We start from the raw sequence: 13,064 nt of genomic DNA on the forward strand, positions 1-13,064 counted from the left end.
GTACATGGTGGGGTCAAGAACCAAGGCCAGGTTTACCTACCTCCAATGGTCCCTGGGGTTAGGATGAGAGGTGGGATGGGTATGTGTGTGTGGTGGGGGGGGGGGGCAAAAGGGGCTGGCATTGAGGCTAGTCAACAGGAGGGTTCTAGAGATAGACTTCAACATCTTGATCCAAGGTGGTACTGGTAGCCATGATTGAGGTGTGGGACCCATAGAAACCAAACCTGGTATCTTCAGTTGAATTATTTATTTGAACATCAAATAGGTTGAGAAAATTGCTTACAGGTGCTTGAGCATCCCACTGGATTCTTTTTCTTTTATTTATTTTTTTAATAAGGTGCAAAAGAGGTTTACAAGTGTGTTTCATTTCAACAACGCAAAGCTGTAACAAAAACAGAATCACATCAGTAAGAGTATGCATCAGCAAAAGGACTTCCGAATCCATCAAACATGAGTTGGCATGTGAGCCTTTCCCCATAAAACAAGAGCCCCACACTGAAGAATGTGCAGCGCACAAACAAAGCATTGTTTATCATCTGTGAGAGAACATCAACTGGCATAATGTTATTTATGAATTCAAATCTTACAACCAATGACCTCTCTGGATGCAGAGGGGTCTGTGTGTCGGGCACCTGCTCCTGGGGTTGTATGTTGTCTACAGGGTGTACAGCTCTGTACAAACACATTGAAGATGGGTGTGGAACACAGCGACATTTCAACATTTTTTAAAGTTCAGGCACATTTGGATGCAGAAAGAGAGAGAGAGAGAAAACAACAGAAAAAATGTCTTGGATCTCTCAAAGACAGTGCAAAATTGAAATGCTGCCATAGAGGCAGCAATGACTTAGAAAACCATCCTAAATGACTTCAAAAAAGGCCACATTTTAAAATGACTTCAAAAAAGGCCACATTTTAATTCAAGTGGAAAAGGACATGCCGACAGACACAGCACAGCCACTCCAATGAAAAGATGGATAGTTGGGACCACCGTTGGGTTCCTTGGCTCCTGTTGAGAGTTAAGTTTTCGGTACCTTCACCAAGGACCGGTGAAGTGAAGTCCAGATCAATGTCCCCAGCCTTTCTCCACAGAGAATGATGGGTGCCGTATGAGCATGACAAAGGAGCCTTCATCATGGCTAGCTCCTCTTCCCACCTCCCCCAGCAGATTGGCTGGAGAGTATTAGGCATACTGCTGGCCTCCTGGCCCCTCCCAGTATCCACAGTTCACTCCAGAGGTGAGGGGTGGCAGGGGGAGTGGCGGGAAGCAAGAGCAGGAAGGGATTTATAATTGATATCTTTTAGGGGTTCCTGAAACCCATGGCCTAAATCAATGACCAGGTAGGTCATTGTGTAAGATTTCAAGGTGAGCACACCTTAGCGTGATCAGAAGTAAAAGGTCAGCAGGTCCTTGATTTGCTCAGCCCTGAGAGAGGACAGGGTATGGCCTGGTGAAATGTACCTGCCAGGGGGTCAAGGGAATAGACTCAGAGATGGACCTTCACAGATTGGGGAGTTTACACTCTCAGAGTACTTAAGGTCTGTTCTTTGGATGACTTAGTCTCTCTCCGGGGTGCTTGAGAGCAACCCAAGAGCAATAGAGCAAGTGTGGGAGCTTGGTCTAGATAGCTCTTCTCTGGAAAACCCAAGCCCCCTCTTTAGAAATGGGTGTCAATGGGACCTAGTGATTTGTGGCTTCTAGCACAGAAGTCAGGACGTGGAACATGGAGTCTGCAAGCAAGCATGAGGGCCAGTGCAGATCTGTCTGGAAATCCGTTCAACGCTCTTACTGGGTTCACAGTCTCCAAGTCCCTGAATCTACTCCTCCAGCCTTCCCCAAGCCCTTAGGTCTTTCAAATCTGCAGTTGCCTCAGAGTGGGGGAGGAAAAACAAAACAAAAACTACACAAAACCCCCACAACAAACCACAGGCAACAATTCTCCAGTGTATGCCCCCCACCGAGCGACCTCAGCTGCGCTTGGCAGCTGCCCCCTAGTGGCTCTTTGCATGAGAATACGAGAGAGTGCTACAATGATCTCAGACCTTTGGGCTAGCCTTTTAAGCCATTTGATCATCTCTGCCCATTCAAACGCAGTAGTATCTTAACATGAATACAAACATGTTAGATGAATAATGTAAAAACCCTCCACAGTATTATCGTTTGGATTTAGCTGGTAGTACATCATCTATAGTCCTAGAGTTGCTTTTTTTTTTAATTTGTTTTTATTTTTTAAAAAGAAAATCTAAGTATAAACATTAAAAAGAACCCACTGACCCATTAGCTACTGTCCAAAAATATGACTACTGATATTTTGGTAAAAGCAAAATTAGCTGCCCTGAATAATTTCCCTTTTCAGGCATAATCTCAGCTATATAAGATTGTCTATCATTCAATATCCATCAGCAGGCATTTGGGTTAATGCTATTTTGTCTACTGTGGATAGAAAAGTTAATATGAAAAGTGATCTCCGTTTAAATGCACAATCACCAGGCCGTCCATATTAATGACAGCATACATGACAAGGTGCCTGGAAACGCAGATCAATGAACTGTCATGTTTTGTTGTTGTTGTTGGCTTTGTATCTTAACTCACTCAAATTAAATCCGGAACAGAAGTACTACATTCAGTTGTCTTATAAGCAAGCAACGAAACTTCAAAACAAAATTATTCATATATATATATATATATTATACTATATAAGTAAGGTGCTTCGTAAAACCAACCAAACCCAACCTGCTGCCATTGAGTTGATCCTGACTCATAGCGACCCTGTACAAAACAACAACAAAAGAATCGTGTTCTCAACAAATTCTTGATGCAGATACATATAATTGCCCCCTCCTCCCACAGATTGAGTTGCACAAATATGAAAACGCTTTGGGTGGTTTTTACTTTTGACCTTTTTTTGGTCCTCCCAGTTCCTCTGTTCTTTGGTGGTCGCTTGCTGGGCAATGGGGAGTGAATGGAATCTACTCTTGAACCAGCCATCCCAAGAGAGGCCCTCGTAGCTCATCTGTACTGCTGGGTTTGGGAGTGGAGACAACGAGGCCATTGGGGGAGACCGCACTTCGAGTTCAGTGGAGAAAAAGCGATGAGCCACAGTTGACTCCAGAGGAAGCAAAGGCCCGGAGAAAGGGGTCTGGGAATGGGGGTGAGCCTTTCTTAGAAATCTAGCTCAAAAGTCAACAGGTCTGAGGGGCTCCACCCTGTTCACATGGTGCTGGCCTATGGCACGAAGGACATGCTTCTAGGCGCTAACATTCAAGGAAGCTGGGGGTGGGGGGTTTGATCCTAACCCTGACTGTGCTCCCAGAGTGTGGTGTACCTGTAGGGCCAAGCCAGGAATGGAGATGCCAGGGCAGCCCTGTGCCTGGGCGAACTCCACTCACAGTTAAGTCCAGTTTCTACCCTGATCTCTCCCTCATTCCTTCATCCCTGTGACAAGCAGGAGTTACCAGACTGCTGACCCCAAAGGGTCGGTGGATTGAAGCCCCCATTGCTTTGTGGGAGAGAGATGGGTTCCCATCGAAGCACGGGAGCCCCAGGGAGGCAGTTCTACGCTGCCCTGTAGAGTTCAGAGGGATCAGACTCGACTAGGTGGCAGTGGGTTAGGTTTGGGTTTGGTTTAGTAGTTAGCCCCGTATCCCCACCCACTTTACTCCCGGGCTAACATGCCACCAGGGCGCCTGCTTATTTCAACTGTCCTCGGTCATAGGTCAGTCAAGATACGTGCACTTTCTCAGTGCCTTGCCTACGACGAAGAGCCAGGCAGAGCACCTCTGCTGGCCACTGTGACCCGGTCCCAGAACCTGCCTGGGAGCCAATTCTACAGTGTGTGTCCCAGGCTGGGGAAGAAGGCTTTCTTAAAGAAGCAACTAGAAATTCAGCCTGGTATATGTTAGAGAGACCAACCAGGACCAACTTGCTGTCTTCTATAGAGCCCTGGGGGGCAAGAAGTCACCGGAGCCCATAGCTCAGGCCCAGGACTCTCAGAAGCCAAGGGAGAGCTGCGCCGCCCCATTGACTAGGCTGGCTTAGCTGGCCAGCAAGCGTCTTCCATCGCCACGTGCATCTTGCCTTCCTGCAAGGGAAAGAACTGCCGCTATCGCCATGCAAGCGAGGACGAGCATCCCAGGCTCGCTCCACTTAACGAAAGGGAAGTGCGACTACAGGAATACAAGCGGGTGAACCCACTTTCTCTAAGTCAGCAACAAAAAAGAACGAAAGCAAGCTGCTTCCAATTCTTTCCTGTGCGTGTGGGAGGGTGTCGCGGCGGTGGAGGGGCCACCTCGCCAGGTCTCCACCGGTGGCTTAAAAGCAGAGTCTCGGGAGCCCTGGCTTGGGAACCAGTACCGCCGCGGGCACCAAAGGCATCCTTGGGCTTAGCGACCCAGCGAAGGGTGGCAGGAGAGCGGTTCCACAGACTTTTCACCCCTGAATCCCTCCGGTGGTCCCCAAGACGAGGCGCGCCACGAAGAACTGAAAAGCAAAGGAACAGCCACTCGTGGCAGAGGGCCACGGCGCTGGGTGTGTGAGGGGAGACGGACTTGGGCGCGCAGGGTGCGGCGGAGCGGGAGAAGGCTGCGGGGATTCTTGGAGGCGTCGTGGGCGCAGGTGGGGACCCTCACAGGGTGCTGGGCAAGCTCTCCGGCTCCCCGGTGATGTAATACGTTGGCAGGGAGTGCGCCGAGGCGGAGCTCATGGGGGTCAGCTGGTTCTGGTGGGTCTCCTCCGGGGCAGCGGGCCCGCGGTTGGCCGGCGCGTGCAGGCGGTGGGCGTCCAGCATCTCCAGCAGCAGGTCGTACAGGGGCACGACGTTTTTGCACTTCATACTGTACAAGTGCTCCATGCCTTTGTTACTGCGGGGCGGGAGACAGAGAGGGCGGCTTGGGACCCTCACACCAAGCCCGGAGGAAAAGAGGACCCCCACACACACACATCCACGCCCCCGCCCCAGCTCCCAGTGGCACCCTCAGGCATTGGCTCCCATGATCTCAAGAGCACCTTTAGGTGACTGCCCTGGAACCATGGCGTGCAGCGCGGGACTCATCTCAGAACGCACAAGGAATTGGCACTCGACTTGTGGTGCCCGCCTCCCACAGGGCCCACGTCTCATGCTCCCTGTCCACTCAAGACCCCCTCCCTGAAATCCTACTGGGCACCCTAGACCAGCCTTAGTTGGCTTCTGAGGCCCGTAGTCTTCCTCCGAGCTGATCGCTCTGGGCACAGCTGATGGGGCTCAAGCCTCCACCCCCTTTGCACACTTAACCCTCGAACCTCCTGGCTCTCCAGGGTCCTCCTTTCTCTCTGATGTCATCTGAACCGCACTTCTCACAGCAGGAAACTCCCCCCCCCCATCCTGCCAGAGAACTCTCTCCACCACAGGACCCACTAGGTGCCCTGGACTCAATTCTAGCTCACGGAGACAGGGCGGGGTAGAACTGCCCTCTGGGTTCCCCCAGAAGGTAACTAGTGACCAGAGTAGGAAAGCTGTCTTCCTAGAGAGGCATGCCTGGTGGTTTCGATCTGCAGACCTTGCAGATGGCAGCCCAACTGGTCACCCTATCACCACCATGGCTCCTAGTGACCTCTCTATCAATGTGTTAATAACACACACACACACACACACACACACACACACACACACGTTAAGCCCAGAGAGGCAAGGGGTTGATTGCCACCATCTCCTCTCCTGTGGGAGTTCCTGGGTGGGGCCAATGGTTAAATGAGCCAGGTTGATATTTGAAAGGGGGTTAGGGGGTTTAATCTACCCAGAGACACCATGGAAGAAAGGCTGTGACCTACAACAACAACAACAAAATGGCCCATTGGGAACCCTACAGATCATCAGTCATCGCTGACACCCATGGGGCCATCAATGACTCAGCCTGGCTTTGATGGCAACTGCTGGGCTCTCTCTGTGGGCCTAGAGCAGTGGCCCCAAACCCAAACATCAAACCTGCATTGGTGGAGTCAATTCTGACTCCTACGGGCTGTGTATAGGCTCAGACGTAAGAGATGTGTGGGCCCAGGTGTGGGCCCTCTATCTGCCTCCACCAAACCTCACACAGCCTCTCCCCAGTGCACCACCAGGAGAAGACACATCCGCCTCTAACTGGACCAAGGGCATGTCCTTGAGATCTCTGGTTTCCTGGGGGCAGGGTCAGCCCAAGCTGGAGATGTGCCAGGTGGTGAGCAAGCTACCCAGCACCGCCACTGGAATTACGCTTCTGGGTGGTGCTTTTGGCTTTTTAGATGTATTTATTTAAACGGCTGTTAATGTCCCACACCCTCTGGGCCTGCCACTGCTTCCTAGGACATCAGATGAATCACATTTTATACTCAGAGAAGATACAGTGTTAGATTAGCTGTGTTGTAACATATGGCTGGAGCTGGGCTTTGCCAGAGGGTGTGTGTGTGTGTGTGTGTGTGTGTGTGTGTGTGTGTGTGTGTGTGTGAGAGAGAGAGAGAGAGAGAGAGAGAGACAGAGAGAGAGAGACAGAGAGAGAGAGACAGAGAGAGAGAGACAGAGAGAGAGAACAAGCTCTCTACAGAATAGCAACTTCTCGGCAGCTTTCCACAATTCCAGCAGAAGCTGCAGAGTTCTTGTGTCTCGGGATGCAAGTGCCCTGGGCAGGATCAGCAAAGCCAGCGAGAGCTGTGCACGAAGTGCAAACACACTAGCCATGAACTCAGCGGTCTCAACCTGTGGGTCGCGACCCCTTTGAGGGTCAGATGACCCTTTCACAGGGGTCACCTGATTCACCCCAGTAGCAAAATTACAGTTACAAAGTAGCAACGGAAATAATGTTATGGTGGGGGTCACCACACATGAAGCACTGTATGAAAGGTTGAGACATTAGGAAGGTTGCGAACCGCTGCATTAACTAATTCGGCTTACTAATGTTGGCGAGTAGCTAATGGATTTGAAAATTCCTACCCACCTATAACAACACCCATCTGCAAGAGGTAGTTTCTACACCAGCAAGGACATTCCATAGCTCCCGGTAAGCACTCGTGAGATTTCTTCAAGAGAAGATTATCTGCTCAGCCAGGAACGTTGGCAGAGGATCTGTTAAGCTTGTCCGTTCCCTGCTACCCTGTCGGCGATAGCGGTCCAGAGAAAGGCTGGGAAAAGATTGGGGCCATCTTCTGAGTGCAGTCACCTGCCTTCCCGGCTCAAGGCCAAACCCTTGTCTATTTCCGGGATTCTTGGGAAATCCCTATTCCCAGCTTTGTAAAGGGGAAACCATCACCGGTGCATCCCAGGTTCACAGGGCAGAGAAGCCTCAAGAATCGTCTGCTCATTCAGCCACACAGTTTCTCCTGGATTTAGTAAGCCCCTTCTTGTAAGGGTCAGCTGTCCAAAAACACCAGGCACACCTTGGGAGAAAGATGGGGCCTTCCACTCCCATAGACAGTTACAGTCTCAGAAACCCACCAAAGAAATTCTACCATGTGCTATAGGGTGGCTATGTGTCCCCATCAGCTTGATGGCAGTGAGTGAGTGAGTGAGTGAGTGAGTGAGTGAGTGAGTGAAAAACAAAACCAGAAACAAGTAAAGAGGTGCATACTTTCTCCAGAGGCGACTGATCTGCAAAGTTATCTTCAAAAGGGTGTCACTTGCAGGGACAAACTTGTTGACAATGGGATAGTGGAATCTCCTGGCCTGAAGGTCTCTTCCAGTGATGGAGACCACCCTGCAGATAGCTGGGCTTCCCCTCAATACCACTAAGAAATGAGTCTATCTCTCTCCATTCCAAGAAACCTGGGATAAGCCCAAGGTCATACAGATGTTGTCCTCATAGCTACCTGGCCCTCTCCTGATGTAACGTCCCCTCATTCATCAGTTCTGGAGCCTGCATTTGACAGTCTCTTCCCTGCACCGCAGGGTCTTCTCCTGGGCATGGTGTCCATTAAGCCCTGCCAACTGTACTGTGTGGCTACTTAAAATAGATCGAATGCCACCTTCACCTTGGCATTGCAAATCGAAACACCAGCACTAGAGAAAGATGTGTTAATCATCTGTGATGTTTCCTCTGCAGGTGCCTTTCTTTGACCCAACAAGCAAAATTTATTGAGCACATACTATCTTCCAAGCACAGTACTAGATGGTTTTGAGTGCACAGAGTGCACCAGACAGGTTGAGATTCCAACCTCAGAGTTTACACACTCTTGGACTGAACCAGAAGCCAAACTTACTGCCATTGAGCCAATTGTGACTCATAGCAAGCCTGTAGGACAGAGTAGGAGTGGGTTTCCAAGGCTGTAGCTCTTTATGGGAGCAGACAGCCTCATCTTTCTCCCAAGGAGCAGCTGATGAGTTTAAACTGATAACCTTAAAGTTAGCAGCCTAATTAGTAATCCGCTATGCCACCAGGGCTCCCTGGTGCATAGACAGTCATAAAATGGCGAGAACCATAGGAAGGAGATGAGTGTAACTCCCAACTGGGTTTCAGAGGCTCAGGGCATCTTTCCTGCAAGCACCCAGGCAGATTAGATTCTTGTTCAGAAACATTCACCCACACGCCCCTCTGCCATGCACCCAGGATCTTTGACTTTGGACTTCACCCTCTGACTTTTGGGCTACTGGAAGCATAACAGGTTTGACTCAAGCAAAGGATTAAAACGCTTTGGGCCCAGATGGGAGGGCTGCCTGTTCCTCTGCCAGGGCTATGAGATTGGGCCAAAGCTCACCTGGCTGAGGACAAGGAAGGTAAGAAGCAGGTAGTGCACTGTTACCTGGCCAACCTGCAGACTTGTAGCTGGCGGTCAAGTCTCCCGGCTATGCCCAGATGTTTGAGCCCAGCCGAGAGGAACCAAGCATCCCAGCCCACCTGCAGTCTGAGAAGAGGCCCTCCCCGCTGAGTCAGAGAGCAATTCCTATGGCTGCCGGACCCTAGAGGAGCCCCTGGGCAGTTGGGAGGAACTGGATCCTGAGATTACTCCTTACAAGCAAAATAAAAGGATTGATGTTTTTATCTCACACGCCTGAGGAGTCAGTTAGAGGTTTGAAGCAAGGGAATAAATGGCCTGATCAGATCTGACTTTAGAATGAACGGCATAGGAAGGGTCAAGGTGGAAGGCATGAGGGTTTCAAGTGCTTTGAAAAGCTGGGAAGAAGTGACTGCAATCGCTGCCCCCAGGGGCTCCCCAAGCCTCCCGTGGAATGAGGAAGGCATCACACTGGGCGGGTGGGGTGGGTGGTACCACTCCGTGCCTGGTAGTTCTTTGAGGGCCCAGCACCCGGTGGGCAGCAAGAAACAGATTGGGCCTCAGTGCACGAGGCCTCCCATGGGCTTCCTGACCTTGAAGAAAACATACCAATGTTCACCTTGAGCTATGAGTTGCCGGTGCAGAAACCCAGCAGGAAACAGTGGTGCGTTGAACTGGGACAATGGCACAAAGGGGAACAAGGTGGGTAGAGAGGACTAGAACAGACAGGGAGGACAGCCCACGAAGCAGCCAGCTGGGAGTCTGGCAGGATGTCCACATGTGAGTAGGAGAGTATGAGATGGGGTGGGGGTGGGGGCAGGGAGGATGTGTCTTCTAAAGATGGGAGTGATGGGGTTGGGACCAAGCAAACTACCCAACAGCGCCCCATCCCCCCTGCCCCCTGGACTCCTCACCCTCTCCCACTCTGCCAAGACTTCCAGCAGGCTTTATTTCAGACTGAGTGTCAGCCACCTGCCGGGGACCCCATGGAACCCTGCCTCTCCCTCTGTCCTCCCAGAGTAGGTGTGCTTCCTCCGAGCCAGGCCCCAGGCCCCAGGTATGGTCAGAGTCAGGACATCCTGCTTCCCAGACCGTCTGCCCTGGCACGGCCGGCCGCTGTAGCAGGTGAAGCGCATGGGGCAGCTGCACTCTCAAACTGGGGAAAGGGGGCACCTCACCTCATGTGCCTGATGTGGGAGAGGATGAGGAGCAGCTGAGCCAGGCGCCGGTGCTGCTGCTGCAGGCTGAGGCCGGCTTTGGCCATCAGGTGGATCAAGGTGTCCGTGATCTTGTCCAGCACACGGTGAATGTGTTCCTTCTCATCCAGAGACTTCAAAGTGCTGGACAGGAAGGTGTACACTCCTGCAGGTGGAGAGAAAGGAGACACTGAGTGAGGTCTTCGGGGTTGGGCTTGGGGGGGACCAGCCCACCCCCCAGAGCAGCTTCTCAAGCTTCTGAAACCCCAGGGCTGTGTCACATTCCTGCCACACCCATGGTCGGGATGTAACCCTGTGTTGCTGGGGGACCAGAAGTATTTCACCTATCAGTGGAGTCACTTTTGGTGGGCAAACTACAATGTGGTGTCCAAGACAGAGACACGAGGAAGAAAGGCCTGGTGATCTACACATGGAAATAAACTCAAAGCAGCCAAGCCAACCAAACTTCCTGGTGTCAAGTCCATCTCAACTCACCGCCACCCTGTGGAGTTTCTGAGGCTGTCAATCTTTATGTGAACAGACATCTTTTTCCCCGTAGTGAGGCTGGTGGGTTAGAACTGCCGACCTTGCGATTGCTCATAGAGTGGATTCTGACTCAAGGAGGCCTTGCAGTTAGCAGCCCAATAAATCCTACAGCTTGGGACAGACATTCGCTGGAGACAGTGCTGAGGAAGATGATGCTCCCTGCTGGATGGTGCTCAGTGTAGAGAGACGTGTGTGAGGCAGGACTGGGTAGCCTTTCGCTTTGTCGTCCTTGGTCACAGAGCGACTAAGAATGCACCTGAGGGTCCAGAGAATGGGTGGCTTCCCCTCACTCACTGCCATGGAGCCGAGTCGGCCTCCTAGCGCTCTGAGAGCACAGTGTAGAACGGCCCCTGTGGCTGCTGAGACCAATGCTTCACAGAGGCAGCAAGCCTCGCCTTCCTCCCGGAGAGAGGCTGGCGGTTTCCTGCCGCTTAGCAGCCCATGGAATAACCACTCTTGCCGCCGGAGCTCTGGTGACGGCCTCTAGATGAACCCATTTCCCAGGACTTGTCATCAAGGTTCAGGCAGTGGTGACCCCCAACGTGCCCCATCCTGTTTTGACGACAACCCTGTGTGGTGGGCACTGGGATACTCTTTCTCCCAATGACAAGCGGAGGACAACCCCCAAGCCCACCAACAGCGAGTCCACGCTGTCGCCATGAGCCTGCGAGACGCAGGAGGGCTGCCCCATTGCATGTCAGAGGCTGTGCATCTTCAGGGAAGCCTTGTCTTTCCCGGGGGTGGGGGTGGGGGGGAGGAAGGCTGGCTCGAACTGCTGAGCCAGAGTCGCCAATCGCTTAACCCCTGCGCCCCCTTTAACCCCTCCTTTTCAGTCCATCAGCCGACTGAGTCAACTGGGGTGGCAGGTAAACAGAGCTTACTTAGGCCAGGTCATCTTCACACCTGCTCTTCAGGAGACCTGTCCCCACTGCTCTGGCACTGGAGAGGGTGCTGAGAGATTTCTGGGAATAGGGAGTCATTTTTCCAGGCAGGATTGGATTTGCTGGAGGACATTTCTCCTCTGCCCTCCAGGCTTCAGGCCAGGCTTAGGGCTCCAGCACGTCTCAGCTCAGCGTGAAGGTGTAAGAACAGGGTGGGAGACCCGTGGGTACTGATCTTTCTGCCTTGCTCTTTTTCTGGTACCACATCCTGCTCTCTGACTCAGAGCCACTCAGCCTCAGAGCCCAGGGATCACATTGGTCCGGAACCAGCCAATCAGAGCTGCTCTCTGGGGCCGATTAAGCAAGTGGTGAGAGTGAATTATTTTCCCCTAGGGTTGCTAAGGAGCCGCCTTGGTGGTGCAGTGATGAAGCACTGGGCTGCTACCCAAATGGTCTGTGGTTTAAACCCACCAGCCACTCCACTGGAGACCAAAAGGGCGTCTGCGTCTGTAAAGATGGCCGCTGCGGAAAGCCCCTGGGGCTGACCTCCCCTCCTCCTCTGTCTGACAGTGTCCCTCCACCTCCTAACGGGCTCCGGGACAGCGAGTTTGGCTTGTTCCTTCGTCGGGTTGGCGCACTCGGAAGATCAGATATTGGGTCTGGTCAGTCATCGTCTTCGCCTTGAACATGGGGCCCAACCAGTCCTCCATACACACACTGCTTCTCCCCCCTGCCCCCTTCCTTCAAGGGAAAGGCTCCCTGGTCAGCGGGTGCTGGAACTTCTCACCCAGCAGCCTGCAGGCTGGCGAGGGGGGACAAGCCGACAGCCAGGAAGGAGTTCACCAGGCACAGAGTTGCCATTGCTCCGGTGGAGACTTGGTTCAGGGTTAAAGCAAACAGACCCAAGGACAACAACAAAACCCACCCAGCCAAGAGTCTGCCCGCGTGTCATTGGAAAGAAGAACGGTCGCTTTCGGTACCCAGACGTGCGCCACTCCAAAGCAAACAGATCCCGGGAGGGGTAAGCATCAGGCCGGCAGTGGGGGAGGAAAGCAAGTGTTGGATGATTTCGCTGCCGCACTGAGGTTGCAGGGTGAGGACTGGGAATGGAAAAGATGAGCCCACCAACTAAAAAGACCTGCGGTCAGTGGCTTGGGGGTGGCCTGGAGGTAACCGAGTAAGGTAGGTGTGCACTGGTGGACTCAGCTGAGTGCCCGGGGGCTGTGTGTGTGTGTCCCTGACTCAACCCCCATCACACCATCAACCCCCCTTCTCTCCTCCCATCTTCCAGAATCCCTGCATCTGGCTGGAGAGGATGTGCGAGTCTTCCCCGGACGTGGAGCTGAGGGAGTCCCAACTTGGATGCTGCACTTTCTACATAGTTCCTCTTTTTTCTTTTCTTTTTTTGGTTACCACCCAGGATGTTGGCCTCATGCACCAAAGTTCCCTTCCTAGTTCACGCAAACCACAGAATCCGGGAACAAGCAGCTTGGATGGCTCTGCCTACGGAGGAGACGCACTCACAGCCCTTGGCCTTCTTGCTGGTTTGCAGCAACCCTGAGCTCAGGTTAGAGTTTCACAACACGCTTTTCAATGCAGGCTAGGGATCTGGCACGCAGACCCTGGGGTGTACCGCTTTCTCCTGGGGGACTTGTGCCCACTGCCCCCATGATAGGTGCACAGGTGCGCGCACATGGATTCAGTGCCTGAATTCATGGATTCAGCACA

General features: G+C 52.5%; 1 protein-coding gene across 1 annotated transcript in view; it reads right to left on the reverse strand.

The window, feature by feature from the left end:
* Nucleotides 1-275: 275 nt before the first annotated feature.
* The window catches only part of ESR1 (estrogen receptor 1), a 345,467-nt gene continuing 332,678 nt past the window's right edge, over nt 276-13,064 (reverse strand). The window contains exons 7-8 of the mRNA XM_075554364.1: nt 9,892-10,075; nt 276-4,857 (exon numbers count right to left, since the gene is read on the reverse strand). Coding sequence (XP_075410479.1) covers nt 4,623-4,857; nt 9,892-10,075 — 419 coding nt within the window. The 3' untranslated portion in view covers nt 276-4,622. The remainder of the gene's footprint in view (nt 4,858-9,891; nt 10,076-13,064) is intronic.

The sequence above is a fragment of the Tenrec ecaudatus genome, chromosome 7 (assembly GCF_050624435.1).
Source record: "Tenrec ecaudatus isolate mTenEca1 chromosome 7, mTenEca1.hap1, whole genome shotgun sequence".
Classification (NCBI taxonomy): domain Eukaryota; kingdom Metazoa; phylum Chordata; class Mammalia; order Afrosoricida; family Tenrecidae; genus Tenrec; species Tenrec ecaudatus.